This window comes from Micromys minutus (genome assembly GCF_963924665.1).
Source record: "Micromys minutus genome assembly, chromosome: 20".
NCBI lineage: Eukaryota > Metazoa > Chordata > Mammalia > Rodentia > Muridae > Micromys > Micromys minutus.
The window spans coordinates 11,594,012-11,612,091 of NC_137955.1; the positions used below are offsets into that span (position 1 = coordinate 11,594,012).

General features: G+C 39.2%; 1 protein-coding gene across 1 annotated transcript in view; it reads right to left on the reverse strand.

The window, feature by feature from the left end:
* The window catches only part of RAB3C (RAB3C, member RAS oncogene family), a gene marked incomplete at both ends in the record, with an annotated part of 210,344 nt that overhangs the window by 98,729 nt on the left and 93,535 nt on the right, over window positions 1-18,080 (reverse strand). Inside the window, one exon of the mRNA XM_080933581.1 lies at window positions 8,967-9,085. Coding sequence (XP_080789707.1) covers window positions 8,967-9,085 — 119 coding nt within the window. The remainder of the gene's footprint in view (window positions 1-8,966; window positions 9,086-18,080) is intronic.

Below are 18,080 nucleotides of genomic sequence, written 5' to 3' on the forward strand. Positions count from 1 at the left end.
AATGTTAATCCCACTTCCCCAAGAAGTGCTGCCTAGTCATATGACTCCAGCTGAACCTTCCCATTTTAATTAGTAAAATAAAGGAAAGCCAGTGACTGGGCGGGGCGAGAGAGGTGGAGAGGGCTGAGAGCTCCGAGGAGGTCAGAGGACAGGGTTAGAGATCCTGGCAACATGGAGCTTCCCAAGGACCAGCTGGATCCAGGTGGGATTTATTGGTGTTAAAAAACTATGAACATTAAGGATTTTACAGGTCTAATGTCTCCTATAGAGGGGCAGTTTGCATCTTTATTTATTTGATGCAGTCTTGTGTAGAGGACTTGTGGATTGAGAGTTGAATATATAAACCTGTATGAAAAGCTATCAGCTGTAGAGTTGTGTTTGTGTGGGATTTTGGCGTACAGAAATACCCCGGGACAGAGGTGGAGAGTAGGCGGTAGAAAAGGGAGTTGCACAGACAAGTTGTGCCATGGTGGTGGCTCAGACCGGGCACCAGAGGTGCGAGTGGCTCCAAACTTAAACCGGGCCTGAGGAGTGAGACCTCGGGGTCGGTAAACAAATGAACCATCATTTTATTTTTTAATATTTACTGTAAGAGACAACCAATAGCAAGAACATCCACAAAACAAGCTGAAGATTCAGAGCTGAAAATGGGCTTTATTACAACTCCCTCTCTGGTGATTTTATCACAGGTACAGTTATTGTATTTTGAGATATTTTGAAATGTAGACAGCACATTTTAAAGAAGATATACTATAATAAAAAGAGCCTGAGGGAATCAGAAAACATTGGTATTTATAGTAAATATGACACAAACCTGCATCTAAAAGATGTTAGCATTTTCAGGAAGTATATTTTTGAATTATAAGGGAAGCAGAATATCTATCATGTTTATGTTATAACCTACACTCAGGAGCTCAAGTCTAGGTTTAATCTTTAAATTTCATTATATTGCCTAGCTAGGACATGGCTGTGTCAATTGTTAGACCCACACCAAAATTTAGCTTCTAGTCTTCATCTTAGCATCAATATTTAGGGAAATTAAATAATAATAATAATAACCTTAATAACAAAATTTATAAGGCAGTGAAATTCAAATACTCTATGCATATTTTGGAAGAAGCAGGAGTCTCAATGTGTGAGGTGAAGGTATGGCAAACTATACATTACCTCCTAATGTGGTTTGACCTGAGGGCATTAGTTTGTTTTCTTCATAGTACACTGATACTATTTCCATCCTCTGTCATCAACTATGCTTAGAAAACACATCATTCACATTTCTGTATCTGGACTATCCTATGGAGACATAATGTGGTTAAGATACAGTCATGGGCCCATCCACTTAACCAGTATTTCTCCAACATCCATTGTGTATATTCCAGGAAGTACATAAATGCAGAAAATACAATGCTAAATAAGAGAAAGAAAGATTCCTGTCCTGTGATTCTTTCATACACAATGAGGATACAGTTAATAAACATGGCAAGCAAGTCAATTGTAAATGGTATAGAAGATTAGAAAAAATGAGAAGCAGAGAGACGTGGTGGGTAGTTCTGCAGAAGGTCACAGTGTGAAACTGGGTGAGGAGACTGAAAGACTTCCCCGAGAAGGAAATGGGACAGTGAGTGTAATTAAGGCAAAGGGGTTCATGCCGCTATTTGGGAAAGAGACTTCCGGTTGTGCCATAGCAGATGTAAATGCTCTGAGACACAGACATCCTTTTTCTATTCCAGAAAAGAATAAGGGTAGACAAACTTCCAGACAGGGAAAGTAGTTGGTGGAAAAGTTAGAGGAACAGTGTGAAAACTGTGTGGGGACTTGTGGCCTTGATAAAGACTTTGGCTTTAATGATGAAGAGAGGAGACAGTATGAAGATTGGATTAGAGGAATGGCTTTATTTCATTTATGTTTGGGAAGTCTCATTGAAGTTGCTCTTCTGGGAACATTCTGGAGACTGGACAGCAGAAACAAGGAGTTTGGGAAGATGGTTTATGACCCCAGGCAGGAACAGATGAGGGCGTAGTCAGGGGCAACAGTGCATTGGGAGTTAAAGTGTTTTTCTACTGAACCCCCCCCAAATGATGAGCAAGTTACTCTCTCAATACCTGTGAATAAATTTACATTAAAAACAGTATTTATAAACGATCAAATTAACATGATGCCATTAATGTGGCTCCACTTTAAGAAGCCTATGACTTTTTAAAATGCAGATAGGTAAGATGGAGAGAGGAAGGGAGGGAAGGAAGGAAGGAGGGAGAGAGGGAGGGAGGGATAGACAAAACACCTGAGAGAGACACAGAAATAGAGACACACATACATCCTCCTACACACACACACATACACACACACACACATACACACTCACACACACAGAGAGAGACACACACAGAGACAGACAGAAAGACAGACAGACACAGAGACACAAAGACAGAGTGATTTATTTTTGCTAATGGCTTCAGGGTGCTCAGTACACGGTTACATGGGAGAACATGTTGGAGTCAGGAGCTTGTAGCAGAGGAAAGTGATTCACTTCACATCTAACCATGAAGCATAAAGTGAGACAGAAAGCAGCAAAGGAGAAGATACTTTCAGTTCTTGTCCCACGTGATTCTCAGCGAGTTCTCACTTCCACAACCTCTCCAAACAGAGTCACCATTATCGGATGACCGGTGAACATACTGGAAATATTATCAAACACATTTCATTTTATTTTTTTTAACACACTTCTTTTTTAGTATCCTGTTCCAGCCCCTAGTCATCTGCAGGAAAGGTACAAAGTATAAAGATGTTTGTAAACCTTACTGGTTGTCATTACTTGTGGCTTTGAGATGGTGGCCAGCATGCTCTAAGCCATTTGTTGCACACATTTTTAGCTTACAGCAAGTGTGGCCACATGGTTTTTTTGTTTGAGCTCTTGTAATATAAATGAAAACACACATATTTGTTGCCACGATTTACACTTTGTTTGTGTGACTTTGAGTGTCCTTGCTTGTATGACGTTACTGTCTAAAGTGGTCTTCAAGATTATTGCTGAAATAGTCCCTGGGATTTATGAGCACGATTATGTGATGGTTCTCTCCGCGAGTCACAGAAAGCACAGAGAAAATACATATGCTAGATGAGGTTCTTCCAGGCCTGAGTCACAGCAAGCACATTCATTGGTCAGGATATCAATGTTCGCATAGCAGCAGTGTATATTAAAGAAAATGTCTTTCGGCAGAAAAAACATATGATCCATGGTAAATAATCACTCAGAAAAAATGCTAAGACATGGAATTCAGGATTCCACCAGGATGATACTGTTTTGAAATGGTTCAGTTATAATTCAACATTTATAGCAAGTTTATACGGAATAATTTTGAGTAAAGAAAAAAGATAGCACCTCAAACTTCAGTGTAAGATGCACAAACGTTCATTCTTTTGAAGGGCCAAATATAAGACCTGAGAAAATGAGAAGTCAGGATGAAATGGGGAAGTTTTAGCAGGTGTTAATTAACATGCAGATGACAACTTAGGAAATGCTTCCTTGGGCTTTGTTGCTGTTTGATCTGGAAAGGGCCATGGATTGACTAGGCGGCTGTTTACCTTCTGAGTACAACTTGAGTTTAAGGGGGGTTGTGTGCATAAGAAGAATGTGCTACAGACAAGTCAGGTCAACAAGAAAAAGGTAGCCATGGTGGCTGCTATTATTACTATTCATAGAGGAAGAATAGGCAGCTTGGGGTCTAGTGTGGGCTCTGATGAAAGTCGCAGGTCAGATGGCTACCTTTCCAGCCCTGCCACTGTTCCCCTGGGTTGTGACAAAAATGATTTGAAAGGTTGTAAAGATCACTCAAGAAGTTCTGGAAACAAAGCAAAACAAACAAGACCAAAAAAATCAAAACAACAACAAAAAGCCCTAGCAGCTGCTCACCGGATCTCAGTTGTGATTTTAAGTTAAAATATTTTTTTTTTTATTAACACAAGATCCCCTTAAGACTGGTTGCTAAATATGTTAGGATGGCGAAGGAAAGAGAAAACCACAGAGGAAGAGAGAATTTGAAGGTGACATTGCAGCCTAGCTTTGCCACATACGCAGTGGTACCCGAATGTCACAGGAAGAATTCTTTCAAACTGGTGGGATGAGGCTGTTAGACTTTTATCCCCAGACCGGTGTTGAGCAAACCAATCTTTTCTCCAGACTTCTAGCCTTAGAAAGAACTTTATATTTATAGTCCTTCCCGGTGCCATCAAACAAGAACTGTAAATAAACAAGCCGGGGGTGGGAGTTGCCAGCAATGACATCTTCTAAGGGAGAATACAGCAGTCGGTGGCCCATGTCACACTTTGAATAGAAAGATGTGAAGTCACAGTAGAGACAGATTTCTAAGTCAAAATAAAATGCACAGTGATATGTGCAGGTGCCGAAAGCCACCGTGCTAGAATTCTGTAAGAGCCTGGGAGCTTATGGACAGTCTAGGTTTGGGGGTCAAAACCAAACTGAGACCCAGAGGATGCTCTGAGAACAAGACATATGAAAAGCTCTCCCAAGGGTTGGGGGGGGGGGGTTCAATGGCGGACCTTACTTTTCTGGAACTGTTTAACCTACTGGGTCCTGTTAATTTTACATATCACTTGTTAGTTTATTAACTATACTTTCTTTTTTAAAAAATTGGATTTATTTTATTTACATTTCAAAGTAGAATGCATTCTCTAAAAACCGTTTTATTTCTAATGCCACAGTGCCACTGTATGCTTTTGTCTCTTCCACTTAACGAATTGCAGGCATGAGCAAGGGGATCCAGGCTCCTGCAGTGTTCTGACTGTATTGCACACATTTTTACTGGAAAGTCTTCGTTCTTGCAGTGCGACTGAACAGCCGTCTCCTGCTTCTGCTGAACTCCCTTTCCCCTACCCTAGTGAAGCATTAGCACACAGGCTCTCCTTCCCAGTGTCTAAGGTACAACCGGAACACACATTCTCTCTCAGCGCTTAGGAACCACGGACCCATTTCATCAACTGTATTGCAAACATCCTCTGTTTATTGTGTCAGTTTTGAAACTTTGTAAACGCTACATAATTTAATATGTGAGCTTAGAGTGAATTTTATTCTATATCCGTGCCACAGAACTGGGGAACTTGCCAAATTAAAGAGACTTTCTACATCTCCAAAAGTCATTTCAACTGAAAAGCTAACACTTATCTCTCCATACTATCTGCCCCCCCCCCCCAGCTCTCTCGGATAGAATTTTGTAGATGATTTAATGCAACTGCAAAATAATTAAGATGGTGAACTTTTGGCATACAAATTTTGCCACAATTTACATGTTAGAAAACTCTACCAAAACATTACATTGTGTGATATTTGATGTTGGAAGAAGGGCTACAGAGATGGGGCTGACAGTATTGCTGTCCACCAGGAGTGGAGATGGGGCTAGAAGTGGGTAGAGCTGTATTGTAAAGCTGTAGGGAAGTACCACGTGGGCTTGGCTGAGATGATAAAAACATTCAGACTGCTTTGAGTGAAGACAGTCTGGGCAGAACAGGCATAGTAAAAGGTTGAAACTCTGGTGAACCCTCCTAGGAAAGGATAAAATACATGGAGAAGCAGGATAAGAGATGATACCAGAGGAGTAGACTTTGGATTTCATTAAAAAACAATGGTCTCAGTGAGAAATGCACCCCAAGTCGCCTTTAGGAAAATACCTCATGGGTGATTTTGGTTTAGAGCCCCCAGCATGGAGCCTGAACTAATACTTGCTAATCCTTCACAGGGATTGACTTGAGCGTCCACAGTTTGCTGCCACGTGGCATATGAGAGAAACAGAGACAAGATAGAAATTCTCCGAAGGACATTTGAATTAAGTCGATGAGAGTAGAGAGAAAGGAGAGGACTGTATCTGTGAGATATTCAGAAAGTCAGAATGACTCATTTAACCCGGTGATGGCAGATCCAGTAACACAGAAAATGTAGGCATAATTCATGTCTCGCCTTCAGCTGTCAGGAGAGATATGAAGGACCTACTGGCTCAGTGGATACTAATTAGAATCCCCAACACACTAATAGTTACATAATTGGTCAAAAGACAAATGAATAGCAGTGGTTTTCCAGATAAACTTTCTTACTCCAGCATTGGAGAAATCTAGATGCCCAGAGACAGATAGAACCTAGAGCTACAGGAAAATAATATGCCAAAACAAATAAGGCATAAGAAAATGCTAAGAGTTGGAAATGTTGGGGCTAGGTTTTAGAGCCAATGGTTTCTGCTTTCCTCTAGAAGACAGAAAAATAGTGTTACAAAGTTACAGCAATATCATGATGCAGGGTGTCTGAGAGACAAGCTGGGAAGTTCCAACTCAGGAGGCAATGGTGAACTATGGCTTTAGGACAGGGTCTTCTGGGAACATCAGGGTCATTGAAAGCTGCCAAGGGGTAGGATGGATTGAGAATAAAAAAAAATTAAGTCAAGAAACTTAGAAGGTTCCAATTAGGGTAGGAACAGAATACAACAATGAGAAACTAAACAAAGGTGGACAAAGAAGGAAGGGAAAGGCAGGGCACATGTCAAGGAATATATGGGTTAAATAAATGAATACGCACGCCCTGGTCATGATTCAGATGGTGAAAGCCAGAGGTGGATTCATGGTTAACTCAAATGATGCAGTCTTTTTCGATGAGCAATAATTATGTCAGGAAGTCAAGAGGTCTCAGGTGCTGATAAATAACTTCTAGTTACTGGGTGGGAATCTGGATGGGATATATATTTTGAGTATCTGGTAATGCAGCAGCCATTTACAAAACAAGGCCAGAGATTTAGATCTGGGAGACACCTGCTTTAAGGGATAAATGAATCTGTGGATGTGAAGAAGTTGGCCATGGACAGGACACAGGAAAATGTCACTGGTACCCAGAAAGAGTAAGAAGAGAGATCAGAGAAAAAAGAATAATTTGGAAAATGTGCCATTCAGAAGACAGGGACTAGAACCTCAGAAGGATAGCAGGAGGAACTGGAGTTCTCTAGAGAGTCTGAGGTAGAGGCAGGCTGAGGGGAGCCAGATGGGTCTGTGGATACACGAGGCAGCATAAGACTCAGTGTGGTGAAGCTCAACTGACTGGACCACAGAGAGATGCTTAAGCAGGCAGAGGCTGACCATTTCTGTATCACCTTCATTGTCAAGCCAGCAAGGCTGACTGCGTGGCTCCTGGTGCCGCTACTGGCATTTCTTTTTAATGAGCTCAATATATCACTGTATGCTCACTCGGGGTGGGGGGTGAATTTCACTGAAGCAACTGTGTAAGTGGAGCTGTGTACAAACAGCACCAGAACACCACTGTATGAAATTGTAAGTCTGAATCCTTTCTGCATCCTTGCATGGGTCTCAGCAGGTTTAGTAGAGTAGTCAATATTGAAATTATTGTTTTGCAGGACAATGTATGGACCACAGCCATGAATGGTAATTAGGCAAATAGCATGTGTCTGTTAACAGAATGGTTCTCTGGGAACACCAATATCAATGCTGCTTCTATCAGAAACAAAATCCACACACAGATGTGTTTGTGTCTGACTTCTTATCCTGTTCCATTTTTCTGGTATTTAATCTGGCCTACCTTGAATTTATGGGCTAATTGGAAATTTTTTATTTTTATAAGAGTCACTGCACTATAAGGAGGTCTTGTAAGCCTTATCCTATATCTTTCAGTGAAAGATAACTACTTTTCATACAGGTTCCAAATTTGACTTTTAACAATTTATAATGCTTTTCTTTTGAGTTGCTGTTGTCAATGGTATTATCACATACATAGAAAGTGTGCATGTGTATATATGTGAGTAGATGTGTGCATATGTGTTTGTGTTTGTGCACACATACGTATCATGTATGTATATATGTGTATAAGTGTACATACATGTATGTATATGTTTATTGTACACATGCTTGTGTGTAGATGTATGTGGTAGATATCGATGTCTTCCCAGAAGAATAATAAGTTTCTAAACTCAGATTCTTTTATGCTTATAGAATCAATGGATAATTCTAGTATAGAAAATAGAAATAAATTTGGTTTTGCAGTATAATGCCCGTGTGACACTTCATATAAGAGAAGTGCTATGACTCTTTACTTTTTAAATGTGTTAACTACTCCACCAGCCACCCGTGGTCACTACCAGTCGAAGATTCATTCTGGAAATTTTGTAAAAGAGAAACCTTTTCAGCCCTGTGCTGGAATTCATGGCCATGCTCTAGACTCCTGCTGTTCTGGGAAACTAGGAAAGAGACACACAGCAGAAAGCCCCTCCCCACTGCATATCACAGTCATCATGGATACAAGTATTCCACAGGGTTTTATGTAGCTACAAGTCACAAAGGTCCTGCCAGTAACCCTGCTTTTGTACCAAGTCCTTTCCAGTGTTCTAGCCTGAAAAACCTATTTACCAAAACTAGAGAGAGAAGAAACAAAGATTTCTCCCAAATGTCCAGAGAGAGAGATGTTTTAGGTTCTGCAGGCCATGTGGTTCCTGCTGCAGTTACTTACATTTTGTGGTTGTGAAAGCATCACAGATTTATTTTTATTTTTTAAAAAGAACCCCAACTGTGCTCCAATGAAGTTTATTTAATAAACATGTTGCAAGCCAAGCATGGATCACCAGTCTTATTTTCTAGATCCCTACATTAGATCAATAAACTTCCAAATCATTATTTAAATTTTTAAAAAGTCAGTAGCAGCACACTCAACTCTAAGGAAGGAAGAGTCAAGAGATGCATAGCCCTGAAATGAACACATTGAAGGAAAGTCACCAATGTGACTTCTTGCCAACACCCTGGCAATGGTTCTGAGCATGACCAGCTTTTCCTTAGCTCAGAGCGCACGTGAGATTGTAGTACATGGTGAACATATATCAGACACTGCTCCATGACCTCTGCTATGGAAAACTAGGTTGTCGAAAGAGAAGCTATCACAGTTTATTATGGCAATATTTGCCCAAACTTACCAATCTTGTACAGCATTGAAGGATTCTTCGTTTGTGATGTCATACATTAAAATGAAGCCCATGGCCCCTCGATAATAGGCTGTGGTGATGGTCCTGTATCTTTCCTGGCCTGCTGTGTCCTAAAAAAAAAGATAAAACAGTGATATCTCATAAATGAGGGAAAACACATTGAGGGAGAGATTGATAATCTGCAGCACAGGACAACATCATTGGAAAAGGTGTGTCGGGCACACAGATGTCTTTTCTTCCTTGTTTTGTTTTGTTTTTTCTACTGATGTTCACATGTCAGCTCTGTAGTACTCTGAGAAAGTCCTTCGTTCCTTCCCTCCCTCCCTCCCTCCCTCCTTCCTTCCTCCCTTCCTTCGTTCCTTCCTCCTTTCATGAATAAATACAAACCAGCTTAAAGCTTTAAAAAAAGAAAGAAAGAAAAGATTATCTAACCTGAAATTTTGTCTCATGACATACTTTAAAGCCCCCTCACTATGCCTTTATTGTCTGTGCATAAATACTAGCTGGTGTAAGGACAAAAGGAACATGTTACTACTTTTAAGGAGGTTGCAGTTCAATGTCAGTTTAATCAGCTATATGATGACAATAAAGTGCCTTCTTTTAATGTACGAGTTGTATTAGCAAATGAGTGCTTGAGTTCTTGCTCCTCTATTATGTGGTTGTGGATCATGGTCATGTAAGTATCTAACCTTTCTAAATAGAACCCTTCTAAAGCTAAGCCAAAGTATTGGGGTTCCAGAGCTCCTGATGCATCAAAGATAAAACCAAGAGCTTAAATGGTATTGTCCCGAGATGTCAGAGCTAACTACTTAAGATTGTAGATAAGAGACAAAAATAAATGCAGAGAGTTGTCTCTGCAAAAGCCATGACATGTAGCAGTGAAATCAGAACTTCACAGCACACAAATGAGGTAAAGAACTCTGCTAACTATTATCAACCCGAAGAACTGGTTCTGTGGTTCAACCTATGAGTACTCTTTCATTCTTTCAGGATGAAAAACATTGTTTCTAATGCACACACACTTCAGTTTTCCCCTTTACCACTCTCTTTGGAGACTATATTCTTCTGCCACTACAGGTGTAGGGAGGAGAGAATCAAAGAAGCTGAGCTCAGAGAGTAAACATCAGGGCAACTAGGATCATCTTAGCCAAGAGTGTGACTTCATAAAGCCAACAAGAACACATGCTTCTCTGGCAAAGGATTAGAATGGCCAGATTAAAGATAGTATTAGAGAGAATAAGGATTCAGAGTTGGGATGAAACAAATATTAATGTTCAAATACACAGCAATTAAGGAAACACGATAATGAAGCTTTTAAAAACATACTTCCAGTGGCAGAAGAAAAGCATATTGGGAAATATGTTTGTACTGTGCCATTAACATCTTTATCGGAAAAGTAGTATTAAAATCATTAGAAAATGTAAATTCTAAGTGACTAATAAGTAAGAAGTCACATTCTAACCATAATAATAGAAATCAAAACTCCCCAATTACATTCTAATATAAGGGTTTCTTGGCAATTATGCAAATATTTTATTGCATTTTGCTTAATGTTTCATAAAAGTTATGAAAATGTAGATGCCTAGGATATCAACTGTATATAATTGGAACAACATAGAAACTGAACAGAAAGAATCTAATATTGAGTCTTTTGTGTGTTCTCAGAAAATCATGAACTTAATTTGGTTAAGAGTACTAATAGCCATGAAACAAAGAAGAGAACACATATATAATTCCAGAGCCAAATTCCCAGTGATCATGCTTAAAACAGCAAGGGATAGTCAAGGATATGGTAAAATGATGTGTCCCTCTGGGAAGCAGAACCTCTTGTTACTAGTCAGATTATTTAAAGCCTTTTCCACTTTCTTCTGGACTCCATCTTGTTAGGAAGATGAGCATGAGAGCTGCTTACTCTTACTCCATCCACTGTCAAGGACCTTTAAACACTCTTGGCATAGACTGAATACCACTGGTGTAGGCTGAGAGTTCCATGCCTGCTTTCTTCCCTGCACAACACACAGTTCTTATCTCATTTGCCATAGAGGAAAACATTGAAATACTGGAGACACTGAGAAAGGTGATCAAGACCCCTGCCAACCATGTCTCCAGCATAGCCAGCTGATAAACATGTTGAAAAGACTGGGCTAACTCTCCTGCCTCTGCTGGCGATGGGGTCTCCTTCTCACAGAATGTTAACTTTATTGCGATGGGAAAGACACTGTACTGCCCTAAAATGCATCAATTTCACATTGTGGCATCTTTTAATCATTGAGAGAGAGCAACACATGATACCATTATACTGTAATTGAAATGTTACAGGAAGATGCTAGAAACCACAGGATTGAGTCACCATTACATATCAAAATTGGGAAAGGGACAAACAGAAAAACAGCTTTTAAGAAAAAAAAGAAAAGAAGAAGAAAGGAGCTTTTGGATAAAACTTAAGTCACACACAGCAGGGGGCCAGATCTCTGATTCCAGAAAAACAATTCAACTGAAAGTATTTATCACTAAATCATTCAGTGAGAACAATACATTTTACCAAAGTAGGTAAGTAAGAAGCAAAAATGGGAAAATTAAAATTTTTTACCCATTAAAGGATGTTATTAAGCAGAACACTATTGTTCCAGAAATTAAAAAGACTGAAATTGTGAAAATATTTGCAAAGCTCTAGGCATCACAGTGATTTAAAATTGTGATGGAGAGTTTACTGAAAAATTTGATTCTGTGACTGTTATCGATGGAGTGCATTGAAGTTTTCACTCTAGACTCTGTGAATGTGGACTTATTTGAGAAAAAGTTCTTTGCACATGCAGTCACACATATATGATGTCCTACAGGATTCGGTACATTTTACTCCTGTGACTAAATTGTTCATAAAATGAGAAGACAAAGGGACTGAAGAGATGGCTCATTTCCTTAAGTGGATATTCTGCTCTTGCAGAGGACCTGTTCAGTTCCTCATACCCATGATGCACAGCTCAAAAATGCCTAGAATTCTAGTTCCAGAAAGATATGATAGCTCTAGCCTATGTATGCACATACCACCTCCTATACACATTCACATGTGTACACATACATAGTCAACATAATTAAAAGATTAAAACAAAAGGAGAGACAGGACACAGTACACATAAGCAAGAAAGCTATAAAGGGTAAGAATGGGATTGGAATAGTGCATATACAAGAGAGGTATGTCAAGCATTGCCGGCACTCTCTAGAGGGTACAGGACAGGCGGGGAAGATTGTCCTAGATAACTGAGAGCAAGGCCCTGCCTGGGCAGAAAAGCCAGATTTGCCCACACCATTTGTGACTTGTCAATAGGCTGCACTGGGAAATGAATTCAGCCACTGGTTCCGATTTCCCATCTTTGTGACCAGCGTGAAGGCAGTATAAAATTCAGTCATCGACACAACCTTTAAGTTACTGCAGAAAAGAATTAAAGACAATTAAAGGTAGACTTACAGAGACGTCTAAACATACTCTTCCTGTGACATTAGGAAAGATATGATGCTAAACTACAGTATCATATTCTACTTAGAAAAAAATAATCATTTAAAGAGCTGATTTGGTATGTCCTGCTCTTGATAAAAACTGGACATTTTACCTACCTATTTTAGTACTTACACGTTCTATTAGAAAATGGAACAATGTTCTTTGATATCACAAAAATTATGTGTCCCTTCATGTTAGCAATTTATTCCTAAATGACTGAGAAATTGTTTAAAAAGAGACAGTGTCACAGCTGTGGATATTGAGGGACAGAGTTCTCTCAAATTGCAAAATAATGATTACACATATTACTTTATAATATGCAATTTTCCCCAAGTTGTACTTAATTTTTCCTTCCTACAAATAGGCATGAAGCCGCATTCAATTTCATCTTATGAAAATAGCCAACAATAATAGGAGTCTTAAATATTTTATGCTTTCTTGCTGAATACTTATTCGGGGAATGAAATATGAACTTTTCCTTTATCACAGTTAATCATCCGTTAAAAGAAAATTTACAAACCACTTCCCCTTACTGACCTTGTACAAACAATTGGTGTGAATCCATTTATATATATTTTGTTACACACACATCTGTAAAGTGAACCCACATTTTAGAAAGGAACAGCAATAAACTAGTCTCTAAATACATATTTAATCAATCTAAGTGTTCTCTTAACCAACTATGGGGATCTTATTGATCAGATTTAGATTGCTATAATATTTAGCTCTGAAATACCAAAACCTTCATTTTACAATGGCATCTACTTCAAAGTAAAGCCTAATAAATTCAGCTTGGGGCAGAAGGATAAAACTTGACCTATTATTTCATGGTAGTGTTGCCATGGCAATTCATCTTTCCTGGGAGAGAGAAACAGCCATATATAGCTCTTTTATAGAGGGGTCTTTGACTCTGCTGTCAGTAAAACCCTGACATAGCTCCCTATCCCACATTTCTGCTTATGGAGCTCAGAGATATTTTTTCTTAAGTAAGCATGACTTAAATACTCATGTAAGCTCACTCTATGATTTTAATAAAATCTACAACTCAAGCTATATAAAGTCATTTTTCCCTCATTCCATGTAACAATTTTGTTTTTGTCTTGTTTTCTATGATCATTTACCACAAAGACAGGGAGACTCTAGTTTTACTTGCTTCCTAATTAATCTTTTTTGACATACTTCTTCCCAGTAAGATTTGATTGTGTTCAATCTTTTTGAAATCCCAAGGCATAAATATATAAATATAAGTTTGAGCTTTCATTCAAGGTAGCTGATTCTCCTTCTTCTCAGAACACACAGCACACAAGGCTAGGGCCAGATCAAATGTTCAACAGTTACAGCACAATGTGGCTTTTCTGTGACACTTTAACCCCAATTTGACCACTAAAATGCAAAGCGACTCCTCATAAAAGATGAGGTCTTTCATTCACAAAAGCCCAGAGCCTGGTTGGATGGGTGGTACCTACTCAAGCAGTAGGGCTATTGATCTGCATTGAACAGGACTGGTTGTTACGTGGGGGAGAGCAGATGTAAGGAGCGGGAGACAGGAGAAAGAGATCCCCATGGGTTAGCATTATGGATATATTCCACGAGTTTCCCCTGAAACAATAAATACCACATAAGCACCACAGCAGTATCATGTCCAATTTTCTGAGGAACCGCCAGACTGATTTTCAGAGTGATTGCACCAGCTTACACTCCCACCAACAGTGGACGAGTGTTTTTCTTTCTCCATATCCTCACCAACATTCAAATGGTTGAGGAGTTTTTGTTTTTAAATGGACATCATTTTTCACTTTAATAGAAGTTGGAGGTTCTCAGCAAAATTGAGCAAAGGGTATATAGAGAAACTCAGTATGCCTCCTTTCCCACACATGCCCAGTACCCCCACTATGAGCACCCCTCAATCAGTGAACATCATGTCACTCAGTCCATATGATCTTAGAGTCGCATGTGATGTTATAGAACCTATGGGACACACCTGTAATGATATGTGTCTACATGTATCATGACCTTAAACATGTTTTCCACTCTGCCTGATCCTGTTTTAAATGTAAGAGAAACCTATGAGATATATTCAGATCATGGCTCAGGAATGGGCATAGGTAGTTGGGTAGAACGTTGTGCTGTGTAGTGACACACAGTGACAAGGGTCAGGGAGGGAGCACATTGACAGATGCTTGTCCTTTGTATATTTCCCTCTCATGGTCTCCCTAAACTTTAGTCTAAAGGAACTCAGTGTTAAAACAGTGCAAAGACTTTGCCTGGCATTTCAAAAAAATTTCAACAGCTTCTGAGAAGAAGCAATATAAACCCAACCCCACTGTTATTCTATTATCATTCTATGAACAAATGAAAGACACTGAGGGCAAATTCTTGTTTATGCTAGAGCAGACTTCACAATCTGGAATGGAAGAAAAAATATTCACTTCATGACTTTATACCAGCTACATGGTCTCAGGTAGTTAAATCCTTATGAGTTTTCACTTTCTGATGAATTAATGATACTGCTTACCTTCTCAAGGTTTCTGGGATAATTAAAAAGCATATATTACCATAAAGGCTTCTTATGTGTATCAAGTGCTCAATAAATGGGAAGTGCCCCAGGCTCAGCATCAGGAAGAGCACAGCTTGGTAGTCAGAATAACTGGAATCCTTTTGTGCTTTTGGATGCACAGGCAAGGTGGCTTTATAAATGTCCTTTGACCCCTTGGAACAGCTTTCTTGATGTAAAAACAAACAAATAAATAACACCTTATTCTAAGTATAATCATGAGCAGTAAATAAGAATAATTTTTTGTAAAGTATAAGATGATAAAATATAATCATTAGCAGCCATCTTAATAAGAGCAAAGAAGTGAATCCAGGGGGCCAGAGCCCAGCAGGAAATATAAAACAGGATGAATCACTAGAACATTATTCCTTACTCATCCACCCCCTAGAGGAGGAGAGAAATAAAAGGGATTTGTTCTTTGGGAACATCAAATATCTACATGCCCTTTCCTCTCTTTCCATCTGCCCTGCCATAAAAAAAGAGGACAGTGTTCAGAGATGAAATGTACAGTTAAGCTGCTACCATGACGATCAGCTGGTACTGGTCATTGATCTCTCTAAGGATATCTGCCCAGTTTTATTTCAGTGACTACTGTGATGTTTAATGAAACGGAGAACCTGATAGGTTAAATGAGTTCAAGATTAAAGTAGAATTTCCATATGTCAAACCACTTTGGCTGAGAAGAAAAACTTAAAAATAAGCTACGTCTGATGGATGAAATCTCTAAAATATAAAGAGACGGTGGGGAATGAGCACGGAGAAATGGAATGCTAGAGAAACAGAAGCATCCTCAGCATCTCATTATGTACAGCACACAGGAGGGTGGAGCTCACAGCAGGAAGCTGTCTGTGAGGCAGATGTGAGCAACATGAGGTTAACAGGATCATCTGGGAGGCACACTAGAAAGCCAGGCAAAAGAGCAATCTGAGAAGCATCTGCTGATGAGAGATTCTTAGCATGACTCAGAAATAATATTACTGCTGTCTTGGTTAATGTTTCTATGTCTATGATAGAAAAACATGACCCAAAACAACTTAGAAAGAAAAGGGTTCATTTTAGCTTCCAACTCTGAGACTGTAGTTTATTGCTGATGGAAGTCAGAGCGGGTACTCAAGGCAGGAACTGAAGCAGAGGATTTAAAAGCCTGCTGCTTACTGGCTTTCTCCCTTTGCATCTTCTTCCTTATGCCATCCAGGACCACCAGGCCAGTTGTGGCACCATCCTGTGTGTCAAGGACACTTCCATACCAACCATTAATTATCAAGAAAATGTACTACACACTTGCCTACAGGCAGATCTTATAGGTCGATTTTCTCAATTGAGAGACTCTCTTCCCAAATACTTCATCCTGGATCAAGTTGAAACAATACTAGCCAGACTAAGTACTAACAATGACAAGTCTGAGAAAATGACTCAGTGGGTAATATGAGAACGTGGTTTAGATTCTTAACATCTACTTGAAAGTTAGATAGTCTTAGAGTCCTGCCGGTGACTCCAACACTCTGGAAGCAAAGACATGGGGAAACATGGATCAAGTTAGCTACTCTTGTCTATAAAATTGATGAGCTATGTGCTCAAGTGAGAGGCCTGCCGTAGTCTGTAAAGTGCTGAGCATTTGATGACACCACCAATCACATGTGTATATTTATTCACATATGTTTATGTGCAGACATGAATATACACATATATATGTAATAACGCATTATATATATAATTATGTTTATGAGTGGCTTCAACTCTTCATTTCTTTTAAAGAAATCTTTCCACTTATATTATTCAAAAAATATATTGAGGTTACATGATAGCCAAATTAAAAGGTATAAACACCGAAGGCAATTTTAAATTGTTTAGGAGTCTCTTCTAAGTTTTTAAGTTGTAAAACGTGTAAAAGAGAAGCATGCAGACCAAGCATGACTCAGGCAGCCTGGGAGATGCTCTCATGGGACTAATATGATTTGAAAGTTTTGTATAAGAGAATATAATAGCAAACTTTACAAGGAATGAAGAGACCTGTGGTCCTTTAAGAAAAATTTCAAATGAGACTTCAATGTGGCACAGATAATTAGATGACAAATCCTAACTTTTGTCTTTGAATATTGGTTATATATGAAAAACATCTAAAGTTAGCCTTGGTTGCTGCTTAAACTCATTATGTAGACCAGGATGGCCTTGACCTCCTAAGAGTAAAATCATGCAACAGAATACCTTGAAACTTGAAATAAGAAAGAAGAAAGGTTATCTAGGACATGGAAAGTTATTTGTTATGGGGAATAAAAGGCATATGTATAAGCAAAAGTTTAGGTATTTTAACAGGTTTTTATAGAGAAAAGTTACCCCATAAAACCACAGCATTGCCAATAGAATAAATCAGCATGAACCATTTCAGGAAACATCTAGCAGCCTAGAAAAGCACTTTCTCACATTTCAGCTTTACTGTCAACATGATGGGTGGATTGTGAAGCCAGGAGCTCTGTTAGCTTTCTATCATTCCAATTGCTGTTTTCATGCAAAATGTCTTTTTAGAGCGTGTGTGCCAGACAATGTGTTTTTCTTACTCTGTAAACAGGCCCTGCTGCTTGCATAGCTTGATTAAGGAATCAGAGCTGAGTAACTGAAACCTAAGGACCCTCTGCAGTAAACATCCAGGCATCTCCAGCTGGGTACCACTCTGGCTGGCTACCCCAGCAGAAGGATCCCTCTGTGCTAATAAGGCAAGACTGTGACCCCAGTGTTCTTTTCCCTCTGCTCCAAGACAGGTTACAAGCTCAACCTGCTGATTTATCTCACAGTTTGAGAGGCAAGCAGATGGGCAAGAGTGTAAAAGCTGGATTTGGTTAAATTCTTCATCCTTCATAGAAGGATGAAGGATGGATCTTGACACCTAAAGATGTTACAAGCTGCTGAAGAATGGGAGAAGAAGAAAGTTCTCTTTTCTTTTGCAATCCATCACTAAATTCCCATCTCCTCTTACCTCTGCTTTGCAGGAAAAGATTAGGAGACGACTCACAGCTTTATTATAAATTGCATTTGAAGCGTGGTGGGGGCAGTCTCAGAA